Here is a 15,846-nt window from a genome sequence, read left to right as displayed (position 1 = left end):
TCTGAATCTACTGAGTCAAGCATATTTATATAATATAAACATTTTGGAAGATCACAGGTTGTGAGAAAATTTTGCATTTTTATTTTTGGTATAATTTATTGAACAACAGTATCAAGGGTGCTCATTGGGCATCCTTATGTAACCCAATGTGTGCTGCCTTTTGTTTTCTTTGTTGTTGTTTTGTTTTGTTGTTTTTTTTGTTTTTTTTTACTTGATGAACCCTGTCGCTCTGTTTCCAGGATTACGGGGCATGTTAGCAAAAGAATGCAGGCGGCAGTAATTCCCTGTTAATTTGCTAACCTGTTCAGCAGTGCAGACACAACTCTAATCCCCCTGACCTTGGCAGCTGCAACCACTATCTCCAATATTAACTGCACATGAAGTTTATGCAGTACTGAACTTTATCTAATCTTTTTTTTTTTTTTTCAAACATGCATACAATGCATGAGAATTAAATCACTAAGAACAAACAGAACAATAAATTTTCAAAAGATCATTGAAAATGTTTATTTGTAAAGAATCAGATATTTACTAAATTATGGGTTATAGCATCATTTTAGAAAAGTACTTCCTAAACGTAAAAAATGAAATACAATTGAATTAAAAGAAATGTTTTACTTAACTGCTAAACAATCAGTTTCAACTCAGTGAACAGAATAGAAGACGCCAAGTTGTGCCTTTGACTGAGTGATAATTAATGACTGGGCTGTTTCCACTTCCAATGCAGCTTTTTCTGTGGTGCTGAGGACAGCTGGGTGCAGGGTGGAGGCTGCTACAATCTGTTTCTTAGATTTTTGCCTTTCTCTGTGAGGTGGCTGCTGTCTAAGGCCCAGTTTGTTTACACTGCAGTGTTGTTACACAAACGACAAAACCTTTTTCTTTTTGGGTTTTAAAAAAACAAAAAGACCTTCAAAACCATAGGTATAAAAACTAGCCAATACTGATGGGAAAAGGGGGGAGGATGGTAATGTGACCGGGAAAGATGCCAGGCCTCTAGTTGGCAGTGAAACTTTGCAATGACACATCCAGGTGTGCGCCTCATCCTGAGAAGACTGGGAAACCCAGCATAACTAAAGAAGCATTGCATGCCAATCACTGGTTTTCTGGCACATGTAACCTATGCGTCTTTGCTGTCGGCATAAACGCTCTACCAGAAACAGGTTTTTCTCAATCAGACCGAGTAAATAAAAAAGATGCAGCAGCACCAACATGACGTGGAGGTCTGCTATTATTTATTGGGTTAAGTACACAAGTGCAAGATGGTGTGAGAGACGTCAGGGTCATCAAAATATTCCACTTCCAGTTTACACTGTTGCCTTATCTTCACTCTGAAAGTCATGGTCAATCTTTTCAATTCAAATCAATTCAGCTTTGTTAGGGCTGTGATGATATGCTTTTGTCACAATTCAATTTGGATTTTTTTGGGTGATGATTCAATTTAAATTACAATTCTCACAATTCTTTGATATTGCTGATTTTTGTAGATTAAAAACAAAGAAAAATGTACAAAACTTTTTTTTTACTCATAATTTTTCTTGATTTGAATTAGCAAAAAACAACACAGTAGCTAAATCATCATTCTGCTGCTATAATGCTCCAGAAGACAAGTAAAAAGATTTAAAAAAAAACAAAAAAAAAAACAATAAACATGACAAAAAATGTATAATGGATTATTTTTATTTCTTTGATAATAAAAGAGATTTTTTTTAAACCAAAAAAATCTGTTTTAAAATTGTGAAGCAAAAAATCTCAATTTTCAATTTTTTGATTCATAATCTTCACAGTTTTATCCATGTAAACCTCTCTTACTATGTAGGGCCTAAATCTTGGGTAGTGGTCCATAGAGAGTGGTAGTTTGACAAACAAAGAAATGACAGTTTTAACCACCCCATCTATCTCACCACTGAGAGATGCACTAGTGGATCAATTGATATGGACAGTATAAACTTTATGTTAGTAAGTAAGTGAGATTAAAAAAAAAAGAAGAAAAAAAAGTCATGAAGCCAAACTGAAAAAGCTCCACTGGTCTTTCCGTTATTTTTTTTCCCCCATTTTTAGACTAAATTCTGAAATGCCAATGATTTTATTTCTATATTTAATTTCATATGAGGCCATTATAATAATGATGCCAACACAAAAAATCAGTGTAAGGGATGTAACTACTGCATATGCGAACATAACAGTATCAATGCTAAAACAGCTCTAATATAACTGCAGCACAACACAACAATAAACATATCTCACTAACTCTGCAGGGAGCTGAGAGCTGAGGAGAAAAGGAAAGGCTGTATGGTATCATAGAAAAAATGTTTTAAATCACATTATCACAACAGCCACCAGTCCATTTGTAAAGCTGGAGTCTGGTAAATTATGCACTGTTGTGGGTTAGTCAATAAAAATCTTTGTCTTCAGAGCACAGGGCAAAGCGTGATGTAGATAAATCACATTTCACACCACGCTCCAGCTTGGGCCACATGCATGTAAGCCATGGTTGGTACAATTGCTGTTTGTTTGTCAGCTCTGTCTGTCTCTGCAGTTTGTATCCAACAATGCAATACATACCCACGCACAAATAGATACACTCACGCATGTTAGCTGCTGGCTCTTTGCACTGTGCAAATATATGCAACCATCTGCATGCCATAGAGCAACACTATGTCGTGTGCCACAACAATGACACCTACACTTCCTAAAGAATCAATACACTATGGACTTAGAAGTAAGTTTAAACAGCTTGGTATTGAACCAACTGAGATGTAATACACCTTTTTACCATAATGGATAACTGGGGAAGAGAACCTCAAACTGCTTCCACTGAGAATATTTTCACATGCACATCAGTGATTTTCAGTACATTGTGCAGCATTTTGACTGAGAAATTTTCTGCTGTTACAGTTCACACATTTACAGTGGGAGGTTTTCTGCTGGAGATGCAGTTTTACTGCTGTGAACGCAAAAGATGGCGGTCAGAACAAAGGGCAAAACATGACAGAAAAAGTTAAGCGTGGAATTGAATCTTATTTGAGAATGGCAAACAAGAAGAGGATCTTTGCTTACTATTTTGGAGCTATATTAGTACCAAACGTATCTGAACGTGTCCACAAGAGGTACCATACTCACTAAAAGTGTATGAAAAGGCAACTGTCACAAGTCATTAGCTTGTATGGCATGTGGTGGGTAGAGGATAAACTCTAACATTTACACACCATCTAACAAGACAGAGGTCAAACACTCTGGACCTGCCTGTCTGTTCTTACATACCGACCCTCTAGAACATCTGTACTAGAAAACAGGACAACAAGGCAAATAGAGGATACAAGTGAACACACAAAAGAAACCTTGTTAAATCTCCATTTCAGAGACCGTGTAGACAGTGAAAGTAGTTACTGTTTCCACTAGTTAGATAATTTGATTATGTGAACTCTGTCCATGCTTCCATCTTGTCTTCTTATTTGTTCCCTTAAATGAACACTTAAGCAACAGTTGCCTGTGCAAAAGCCAGACATTATCCAGGTTTTCTCCTTATTTAAACAACTTTTTCGGTAAGTACTATTTGATTTAGGTTGTTTTCATTATATATGCTGATAAGTTTGATAAGTAATTCATTTTAGCTTGATGTCTAAAGCATTAATGCTCTTACTCCCTCTAAAGTTATGTTTACATTGATTAATTAGGTTGCATTTGACTTCTGTGATTTATTTACATCTGGCAATACATTGCTCTCTCTCTCTTTCTATTAATGTAGCTAAATGTGTCTGCACAAGAAAGAAAAACAAAACCAAAAAAAAAAAAAAAAAAACAGAAATCAAATGATTCTTTTCTTTTCCTAAATGAAAAATGTGAATATCCCTTGGTGACTTCTGACAAAATGACTGCCCTATCAAACTCAGAAGGAGATCATCCTTCTGAGTTTTCTCAGATTCCCATCATTGACTTGTCATTGGACGCAAAAAGATCTTCTCATGATGTTTTAGCCTGACAGGCAGCCTGCCCATCATTTCCTCAAATAAATTATAATTATTATTCTAAATGAGGGTGGAAATGCCAGCAATGTATGGAAACATTTCTTCATGGAACAGGAACTTCACTTGCAAGACTAACCCATTAACCTGACACAGTATTCACTGTTTCCCAACCAAGAAAACAGTCTTTTCCTGAGACTTTATCTCATGCACATGCTATAACAATAATATTAAACAGGCAGAGTGAGAGTAACTTTCTTTGACAAAGAAGATCTCATTAAAATTTCATGCTATAAAGACATGTTTCCATTTACCTGATAGGATGACAGATGACAGGCTAGTCTATAGTCAGCTTTACTTATCCATCATATCCAACCCAGCAACAACTTTTCTCTCTTGCTACACACACAAGAAATGATGCTTGCAGAAAGAATGAATGAACAACAATCATGGAGCCATGAAAATTGTAACAAATGTTTATAAATTTCAATGTTGGTATCTTATCTGGTTTCTCAAGGTCAGCTTCTCATCAGGTCAACGTTCAAAGTGCGAACTCCCACTACATTCATGATTAAAATATGACCTCAAATCAAACATTAAGTACAAATACTACCAGTTAGAAAAAGTTAACAAAAGCTAAAAATGTAAAAGCTTCCAAAAAGCAGGATTTATGGAAGAGCTGTTGCGCAGTTGTACCAGTTTTCATTCAGAGGTGGTCTTAACAAAGAAGCTAAGGAGATATAGATTACACTGACCTTGTTACAACAGTGGAGTTTTTGCACACTTTCATCACATTTATATATTTATTTATTGTTTCTACAATATATTCAGATCCAAAAAAGGAAAAAGAAAATCAGGGCCAAAAACCTTGTGTGGCCCTTCTTTTTTTCCTTTCCTTCCCACACAAAGACCTGATCCAAAAATTAATAAGAGCGCACGTCTACAGTGCCAAAACCACATTTAAATTCATCGTTAGAGGGTAAAAGTATAGAAAGCAGGGAAGAAAAACAAAATCATAGTGTACCAAATATGTGCCTGTGTTTGTGTGTACATTGATGTGTGTGTGGCTGTCTACATGTAAGACAGAGAGAGAGGGAGACAACAGAGAGGGAAGGAGGGAGGAATGTCAAACACCAACAGCATTCCTATGTTTCTCCTTGCACTGCCTGCAGCACTTTTAACATTGTTTGGTTCTTTTGTGTAACTTCAGAATTCACAAGTCACCAATGGTGCAGAAAAAAAAAACGTGAAACAACAGCAAGGCTGCATGCACCAACTTTCAGCTAAGGAGTTAGAAAAAGAAGGTGACATGAAATCAATCTCACTGTTTTAACATGGTGAAGTTTGAAATGGCTGCAGAGTGTTTGACGTTGCTCAGAGCAACCACTGAAATATCACACTCCTCACTACAGATTCCATTTGTAAAGAAAAATACATTCATAAACATTTTGACAGAGTTCATGCACAAACCAGAGTGGCTTTTTACACATTAATATACCAATGAAAGCTTAACGCACATCTGGCCAAATGTTTGAAATTGCACAACAATCAAAACATGTAAACTGTACATAAAATGGATGAAAACAAGATTGCACAAAAACATCTATGGAAACAAAAGTAAGTTGAAAATTCACTGACTCTTTGGACATTAACGAATTACGCAGAAAGATCAAACATCAGATAAAAATGACCCCACCACCCTTTCTCCCCCAACATGTGTTTTTATATAGTTTCCCACATAAGCAGCAGAACAGCAGAAGTTAAAACTATAAACATACTGAAAAAAGTACTGATTGTAAGTTTTTGTTTCTTTTGGAAATGACTGACCCGATCAGCTGATGGAACATTGGACATTTGTGTCCCAAATTTAAGCAACGTCTACTGAGCTGGTGAAGGCCAGTAGTCTTGATAATACAGTACCATATTTTTTTTTCATTAAATCCATAATTAACTTTTCTCCTTGACATGTTTCATTTCAACATTTGTGAACTGACTCAAGAAACAGTACCTGCTACAGACATTTCCATCGTCTAAAGTAATTTATGCTTAGTTACATCATGAATTGCTTCTATATTAATCTTATACTGTTATATATGATAAAGACAAACTGATAAGTCTGTAATATGCACATCACGAATTCAACATATAAATGACTATTTTTATCTCCAATTGGTCCCCAACTAATTCATTACATGTAGTCTGTGGTTATTTTGTTTGACAATTTATTTCTCACACGGTTATTCACAAGCAAGATAAAACTAAACAAATCTAATAAAATGTACATCTTAATGCACAGCCACGTTTTATAAAGCGAACTTGACATTTAACCCAACATGTGGAAGTTGAGACCTGCTCGTCACTGATGCGTCTTGACAGGTGAAAAAGTCAATGAGCTCTTTAAACTACTAGGTGGTATTAGTGGATATTTCCATACAAACCACGCAGTCTCTGCTCAATTACAGGCAGCTCTTTTAATTTAACATAGTCTAAACAAGGTTAAGTGTCCATTTTGAATTCTTTCTGTATCTCTTGCTGTTCAACATCTGGGCAGCGGTGCGACACAGCTCAGTAGTAGGCCATAGTATCCAGATTAAACAAACAGAAGTAGACAGTAGATGACTTTTGCTGCGTCGTTTGTTAATTTAAAAAAAAAAAAAAAAAAAAAAAAAAAAAAAAAAGTCTGGCAACACTGCGTTAACCTGAATACTACGTATGGGGTTAAAGCCCTAACCCTTAGCACCACTAATACTACGAAGTTGGTTGAAAATGTTAACCACAGACTGTTTTTTTTCTTCTAAAACGACCAAAGTGTCTTCTGAAAGTTATCCCGTAGCAAGTCGTGTAACCAGAAAGTCAGACGCAAGTGCGGTGTGCGTAGAGATGCTACGTCTGCCCCGTGTACCGCAGATGCAGAGGCATCAAAACGTGATCATGACAAATCCAGACTTATTACTAAAATAACATAGCTTTTTAATCATGAAAAAAAACTTACCCAGACAAGCCTGAATGAAGCAGAAGACGAAAACTAGCGACTTGCCCAGGAGGAAACCGGGTATCTGCTCCATTTTTTCTGTAAAATCCACATAAGGTCGCCAGCCCAAAGTAAAACTGCTTCCCCGGACGGTTACTTCTCAAAAAGTCTTGTTGAAGAAGGTTCACACTAAATTAAATGATTTTCATAAGCCGTTGCTCCAAATTACATCATTTTACTGATAAGCTACATCCGCTCTATGAGTCGTTTAGGTAAAAAAAAAAAAAAAAAAAGGTTAAAAATACACATTAAAACCTTGTCTGATCACACACTGCGCTGCTGAAGTCTCGCACCTCTTTGCGCTCCCCAGAAGTCACAGCGAGTGAAGAAAAAAAACACATATCCTTCCGCTTGAATTAGTGAGGCTCTATCGTTTCGCGAAAAGACTTTTAAAAGCGTTTTTAAAAAATTATACATACGGTAAAGTTTTTAAATGTAACTCCTCTTGAGATTTTTAAAGCTAAATGTATTTTTAGATATGGACTGAACAACCAGAAACGAAATGGAAAAGTTTTCGTTTTAAGCGTCGTCGTGGCGGAGGAATTTTTTTCTCTAATTTTTCTACTTCTGGCTAGCCTGGTATGACTCAAAATTAACCCGTTCAAAGATTGTTCTTTTTTTCTGTACTCCCTGCAACATGCTCGACTTTTCCCGTGATGTCGTTTCACACCCACTCGTCAGTGCCAACTTTAAAAGTTTGTCAAGCTGTTGATACCAATAAGTATGCCAGGATTCATGTCAGCCCAATACAGCTGAAACTTTCAGGTGACTATGGAGAAATCTTGAGTTATTAGTCTAAGTGATGGAAGATTTAAAAGTCGTGCAAACACTGTAGCGTCAACTTTGATATCAGTTTGATTATTGTTTATGTTTTATCACTACTTTCTCAGGTGAGCTCAAGCTCTGCTTGCAAAACCAGTGCAAAAACCAGGAGATTGTGTGAAAATATACAAAAAACTTAGGATATACTCAATATAATGTATGTTAAGCTTTTTCAAAAAACAAACCTTACCTTAACTAATGAAAATACCTATTTCTTCTAAAACATCTTTAGTTTTTCATAAGGCCCAAAATCTATCTATCTATCTATCTATCTATCTATCTATCTATCTATCTATCTATCTATCTATCTATCTATCTATCTATCTATCTATCTATCTATCTAGACAGTTTTACATCTATCTAGATAGATAGATAGATGTAATACTGCACAAAAAATTCAAGGCAGGTTGTTATGAACATTAGTTTTAGTACATTTAAAACTTTATATATTTGTTTTATTTACAGTTCAAGATACCGTTTTCATTTTAAATCACATCATTTGCTGAAGTTAGCTCCGAGTACTGCTGTCTATAACTCACATCTGTGACATTCAGCCTCTATAAGCCCACAGTGATCACAGAAATCCCAAACTAATGATCTCTAATCAGGGCGAATGATCCAGGTGTAAATCACAGGCTCATCACAATAACATGACCAGGTCTCATCCAAGTGATTTGTTTGCCTTTACACCCCATTAGAAAAACATTGCCAAGCCTCCCGCTGCTGTGATTGGCCCTTTGTCCTCTATTCAACCCCGCTGAAAGGCTTGGAACCAGAGGAGAGCAAATTGATCTCCTCAGGGGTCCGTACTGACAGTGCTTTTGTTGCTGTGGCCAAAGTCAAACTCTTGCTCCCCATGTATGGCTGGGTGTCAGGTGCTGGCAGACCACAAATGCTGCAGGCATTTGGTCAGATGCAGTTTTTATTGACAAACCTGGCCTCCTGTTTGCGCGCCCCACACCCCTAAAACCTAACAGACAGATTTGTGCCTCAGTGAGCAGATCCCGTATTGATATTTGATTTATGATTGTAAATTAAATTCTTTTTCCAAGTGTCTGTCTGTCTAAGAGCCGCAAGTAATGCAAGATAAATCACTTTGCAGGATCACTATGTCTGCAGTGCTGTTTTCTTAATGATGTCACTCCAGATGTGGGCTTTTGTAGATTTGGAGAGACGGGGTGAGAAAGGGTGTGACTCTGTTGCATAAGCAGAAAAATGCTGATTAGTTCCTCTTTGCTTTGCTGTGATGACATACCACAGAGGTCCAATACAGTTTTTGACAAAGAAAAATGTAAGCAAATGAGCGCCAGGTATTTGTAAAACTGTAATGAATCCGTTTTAGCCGCATTTTCATTCACATCTAAATGCATTTTTGAAGAAAAGAGAACCTTTTCAGCTATTTCCATTAACATAAAATGTATGGATAATCTATAATTGCAGGTTCTAAAGAGTTGAAAAATATTTGTAAACAATAAAGATCCATTTAAAGACTCATGGAAAGAAGGAAAATAAACAGTTGTGGCTGCAGAACTTCAGCTTGAGCACACTTAATTTTGGATCAGCTCCCATGAGTATTAGCTCTTTGTGTATCAGATATACCACTGAGTAGTAATAAAACTTGGCCTGGCTAAGAGCCATCAGAAGATCCCATGCTGGTGAGAGTGAACCTTAATCAATGTTGGGGCTCTAGACATTGATATGGAGCCCATCGGTCAGGTTGACTCTCACACCAGTAGATTTACACTGCAGAGCGTGGCCTTCATGGGGATGATAGTAGTGACTGATTACATTAGGGAGGTTTTGAATGTCTGAGTTCTTGTGCTCCTCTTGACCATAAACAAACCATCTTCCCACAGTGTGATGTGGGAACTCATATCACATCTGTACCTGTTATTCAGTGGGAATGTCTGCTTTACTGTAGCGTCGGTATGAAGTGTGCATATGATACCTTTCTATAATTAGTAGCAGCAGACACTGATAGACTTTTCATTACTCGGCCGTGGCAGCGGATTTTTTTGCATCAGCAGTTGTGCACAACTGAGGCTCTAGTTGATTTTATTTAATTCAGATAGTCTCTTCCCATTAGACACTTATTGGATTATAGAATTTTGAGCACACGTCTGGTAACCTTTTCAAAGCCATGCAGGCCTCACTGGGATCAGTTTTCACTACGCACGTCGAGTAACAGACATTTTGTCCTGGCTGTGGTGGGATGAACATTTTTTATCCTCGGATCAGTCACCGTGCAACTTTCTCTGCTGTGTCAAAAATCCTTCACAGTTCGTCTTTTTTTAAGCAAACTGTTTTTTATGTAAGTTACTGGAAGCTAAATGGGATATATTTACGTTTGAGTATAACTTCTTCCCTCTCAGTGACGTGTTAAGACTGTGAAAGAGGCTGCCAGACAGCTTTGTATTTTTTTAATGCATCCCTCCTTTTGTAACAGCAGGTTAATAGACCCCTTGATTTATTGAATAGGAGTTTGAATTAAATTAGTGTATCCAAGTTGGGAGATGATGTTTCACTCGCTGCCATGAATGGGTCAGTGTCAGATCTCCTTTTGCAAACATCAACAGCCTCTAGTCGGGTCAACAAGATAAGAAGCCACATGGTATCTCATTTACAGAGCGATAAAGATCTGATACAAGGGTTTCCAACTATTTAATCATCGTAATCACTTTCCTGTGTGAACTTCAGGTTATATTACTAAAATGTCAACAATGAAGACATTAATGCTGTCATAAGTGAAAAAGGCTCCCAGATCAGCACCATATGAGTGTAATGATTTACTTGGTTTGACATGGGATAATGTTCAATGAAAGTAAACATACCTGTACAAGATTTTTACTAGCTTTAGTTTTATCGTAAAACATAAACATTGAACGAGAGCCGAGAGGCCATAAATATAAAGTATGGCTTCTTTGGTTGTAATGGCTTCAAACTGATTTACTGTATAATTCATCCATATTAAGCCATAATATGCCATGGGTATCGAGCTGGAAATTCTGTGTCACATTGTAGAGAATATGTATAAGGTGAAAGGAAATATGTTTAGTAAGTTTTTTGCTTTATTTGTCCCAGTAAAATGGTCGTGGACATGCAGGACATGCTGCAGTGCATGCTGTTGCCGGTGTAGTGTTCGGCAGTGGTCATCTTCATCAGAGAAAGCAGAGATTTTGTTATTATGCACATGTGAGAACCCAAGATAGTGTTCGTGAGTGAATGCATGCGTCACGGCGTTCCAAAGTGGTCAAAGGCCGGAGGGGCAGCAAGTGTGAAAGCTCAATGTGACCATGCGTGATGAGGGCAGAGATCTTTGTCGAGACGATCTCTGGTAAGGAAGAAAAAGGCGGCCTGGCATCGAGGCGAGGGAACAGGTGATGAAGGAAAGGTGTGAGGAGAAGGAGGAGGAAGGCTTGCGTGTGTGTGAACACATCCTGTAAACTGACCTAAGGCTGCGGCAGGGCCAGGTGGACAGGAATGTGCTGTTGTGTGTGGATGGGATCCTCCCTTGAGCGTCCCAGCATGCCCACCATCACCCCACACCAGCAGTCTATTTATACTGCACTGTGGGAAAATAGCGGCCCCGGCAGTGTCATCTGTATCCTGCAAGGTTTATTTTCTCCACCCACATGCGCACATACATAACACCACCCTCCTTCCCAACTCCCTAAGTCACAAACAACTTATGGTTGAAGCCATTATGCAGTCTAACTGGTATTTTTATGTTGTACACTTGATGGTAGCCTGTTACTTCGGGTATGTTCCATTATTATTACACTATCTCGTAACAACTTTCACTCTTCTTCACTGTATAAAACATGACTTAGACGTAGAGTTTGATGTGCAGAGCTGGACTTCTGCCTTAAGTTGAAACTACCACTATGTTGAAGTACAGGTTTTAAATACTTTGATGGGCTTTTAAAAATCTGCACAGATACTTGTGCACTGATGCATGGGGAATTAGCATTTAAGGAAGAAAATATTTCTCAGTCTTGAAAGCTGAAACTCTGTAATGAATAAAGTCCTTCCTGCAGGAAGCAAGCAGTGATGAAAAAAAAAAGATGAGATAATAACATGCAGTAAATGTGCAGCTACAACTGAACAAGCAAACAGTTTCATAATCAAACTGATTGAAATCATATTTAAGTTTAAATACTTGTTCGAGTTTGTTTTACTTTTGATCCCCCTGAGACTTGTTATTCCAGAAGGGAAATCACAAATTCGAGGAGGATCCATCATCAAATAGGGTGAAAAAATCTCACTGCTCTGTGGGTCAAGTTAGTTCAAAGTGATGCTCTTTTGTAACGTAAACCATGAACGATGACATTTGTTGCAATATGCATTTAATAGAACACAAATCAGCCAAAGTAAGAGTTGAAAGGATTCATTTTTAGAACGATTTTAACTTGCCATAACAAATCTCTCTATTAAATTACTGAGGACATCTTGGTTTCAGCAGGGTCTTATAGAGGACACACTGTGTTAAGCAACTCCCAACCGAAGTTACCTAATGCATGAGCATTTAGCACACGGGACGGCACAGATGCAAATAAACACAAGCACATTTGTGCACACCAGTCCCAAAACAGAAACACACAAACATACTGACACGTATATGTACAAGCTCTTCCATCATGCTCTGATCCCCAAGGCCAAAAGGTGGATATGGGTCAAACTAATCTAATATCAAACACAACAAATGACTCTAAAGGACAGAAAAAAAAACACATAGGAGTAATATTTCACTAGATAAAAAAACATATTAAGATTTTTTTTACATTACAAAAGGTTAGTAAAGATTTCATGCAATACTTCTACATGCGTGAACATGTTTCAGAAGAACTGCATTTTCTGCATGCGCAATGTGAAACACATGTCCAGACTATGTTTGTCTGCATTTTTGTCCATTTAACTCACACGCTGAAAGTTATAGAGAGTGTAAAGTGAGTGTGCTCGACACATCTTCCAGGGTTAATTGTGTCATAAATTCACAAGCTGCTAAAAGACAGGCATGGCTGGAATTCAGACTTCAGCCCTCACTTTCTCACAGATGAACTCTGTGTGATACTCAGATATGACACTACTAATAAACCAAAAACTGTTATAACATAGAAGAGAGAGATGGTACTCGGATAAATATTTACTTACTGTGTATGACATCAGATTAACTTTTACAGTAATCCGCTGACATTGTACTGCAGAGGTGTGTTTGTGAACCGGCTCTGACTCATTGCTTTGTCTGAAGCATCTCCATCATCTATATTTACATATAAGTAAATATCAGTACATATTGTTCTCATCTTCTTCTATGTGTTAATCCTTATGTATATATTTACCCCGCATTTAATTTTTTTTTTTTTTTACAGAAATAAGCTTTTATTTCTACATTTATATAGATGTGTCGTGCTTGTCAAGATCATTTCCCATTTCTTTTTCAATAGACATGAAGTGTTATGATGGGAAAGTGGGACCAGTCCTTACTGGTCTGTGATGGGTTAACAGACCAGACACAAGGTGCAGAGCATGTCCAAGCATGTGCGAAACACTCCATGCTGACCCCCCCTGTGAGAAGTTCCTGGTTCCCAGGACCCGGTGTGTATGCTGGTGGGGCAATAACTCACCAGGTCCCTCGACTTCCTCTTTTGGCCTCCTGCGTTTTATGACCCTCTTCTCTGCCATACAGCTGCTGTCCCTGCAGCTTCCCTCTGCTCTGATTGGAGGAGACGGGAGCTTGAGGGAAGAGGATGAAGAGGAAGAGACATGGAGGTGGATGGGATGATGTGAGAAGCTGGTTTGATGGAACACGTTTTTATTATGGCCGTTACAGATGGGATGATGACAGGTCGACAGCTCGCAGCACTTTCCCACCACGCTGCGTATGTACAGAGGAAAATTACAACCTTCACTTAAAACAAATGGGGACAGAGGCATGTTTACCTCTATGTTGCACCACCTCCTCAGGTTGAACCCCATCCCAACTTTACTTCTGAAAGACTCTTTGTCTAACATGCCAGGGACATTTTTCTGTCCTGCTTCTATTATCATTTTCAACTAAATTGGGTTTGAATGACTTTTGCTTCACCCTATTCTAATCTTATTAACACAGAGTTACAGTGTTCCCATAATTACACCGGATCATCATCTTTTTGACTTCATGACCTGTAATTTCTATTTTATTACTTGACCAAACAAAACAACATGTATACAGGAAGTTATTTCTTTCTTTTGGCTTCTTTTTCTTTTTATTTGACACATTTTCATCATTGCATAACTGACCTACAGTAATTCATGTCAACATAGCTAACCAGACCTGTAGCATTGTTGAGAAATTTTCGCAGCATTTCCAGAGAAATGACACCGTTGACTCCTATTGAAATGTCTCTCAGCAGCTGATGTTTATGATCCCAACAGCAGGAATCCTTTTGACACCGGTCAACTTTTGACTTCTTCTACTTGAGCCATTAAAGGTGGAGTATGTAAGATTTTCAATATTTTCAAAATAAATTAACTAAAAAAATAACTACAATCATAATTAGATAGTTTTTTTTAAACATGTAGGTTCCAGTCTTTCCATATTTGATGCGTTATTAAATTACAAGTTTAATTAATGACAAAGACCCTTCTTAAATGTTTGCCTACCAGTAAAAAAAAAAAAGTGCTTTTTGTCATTTGTCATTAATTACACTTGTAATTTAATAACGCATCAAATATGGACAGACTGGAACCTACATGTTCAAAAAACTATCTAATTATGATTGTAGTTATTTTATTAGTTAATATTTTTTTTAAATATTAAAAATCTTACATACTCCACCTTTAACAACTCATTCGGTTAAAATTTGTGAAATGATAACATCAGAGTCCAGATGACTGTTAATGACAATGTCCGTGTGTTTACGTCAATCTGTTTACCATGTTTCTATTCATTTTATTCTTTTCTTTTTTTTGTTTGTCATATTGAAGTTGACCTGATCTTACACAGAGTGTGCACGTGGCCGTGTCTGGAGGGCGCCTCAGGTCTTAATGGGTTAATGAGATATCTTTGGTGTGCTTCAGTGTATGAGGGGCATGCAGTGCAGGAATGGAGGCCTTTGTAACTGAGTTTGCTGTCTGCCTGTTTGTGTCTGTGAAAGTTAAAAGGCAAAGTGCTGCAGCAAATCTGCCAGCCGGCAGGACTGAAACACTGGCTGGAGATGAAGGTGAGGCGACACTAATTTAACTTGTCGTTTCCTTCAGGTTACAAGAGACAAACTCAAGTGTGGGTGGGTGGACCTGTGGTTCCATCTGTGCCTCTGACAGGAAATTTAATCAAGACAGGGTAATATGAGTTTGCAACAGTGTACGCCAGAGATTTTTCCTTAGTTGACAATGACTTTTTGAAGCCGTCGCCACAATGAGTGAGTGTGTGCGTGTGTGTGAGTGTTTAAGTTGGGCTATGTGTGTTTAGTACATGTGCCATATTCCTGACCCCTGATCACACAAAGTATTTTAATCCAATCAGCTCCGTTTTCACATGACTGTCACACACTCGCTGCTGCCATGGCAACCTGCAGAGGAAGGAAAGTAAGTACTGGAGCGAGAGAAGGGCATGCGGTCGCTTCTTTAATTATGTGAAGTTGACACATTTTTAACATCACCTCCTTGACACAAGGCTTGTTTTCTCTTCATTTATGTAGATAACACATCAGTAACTCTTGTTACAGCTGTGCAAACAGATTTCAGAAGGAAATGATTGAACACAGACAATGTAAAAAAACAAAACAAACACTTATAGATATACATTATAATTTTAACAATATAGATAATTAAATGTTATTACAGCCTAATGTCTTCGTAGTTAATAAGCCCCTTTGAAATAATAGAAAGTAGAACGTAAGGTGCATGTGTGTGCAAACTGTGGGCATCAGGAGGTGAACACTTTAGCTCAAGATGTTTTTTTTAGAGCTAAAGAGATGTGTGTGGTTGATAATGGCAATAGGCAAAAGTTTTACAAGTAGAGTTGCTGGTCAAATGGTGAGAAACACTGAA

General features: G+C 37.7%; 1 protein-coding gene across 2 annotated transcripts in view; it reads right to left on the bottom strand.

Moving 5' to 3' along the window:
- Positions 1–7,173, bottom strand: part of notch2 (notch receptor 2) — a 45,663-nt gene extending 38,490 nt beyond the window's left edge. For both annotated transcript variants that reach the window (XM_079245540.1, XM_079245541.1), the window contains exon 1: positions 6,955–7,173. In XM_079245540.1, the coding sequence (XP_079101666.1) occupies positions 6,955–7,027 (73 nt within the window). In that variant the 5' untranslated portion in view covers positions 7,028–7,173. The remainder of the gene's footprint in view (positions 1–6,954) is intronic.
- Positions 7,174–15,846: the final 8,673 nt, after the last annotated feature.

This window comes from Telmatherina bonti, assembly GCF_933228915.1.
Source record: "Telmatherina bonti genome assembly, chromosome: 8".
Taxonomy (NCBI): Eukaryota; Metazoa; Chordata; class Actinopteri; order Atheriniformes; family Telmatherinidae; genus Telmatherina; species Telmatherina bonti.
This window is presented reverse-complemented; position numbering and strand designations above follow the sequence as displayed.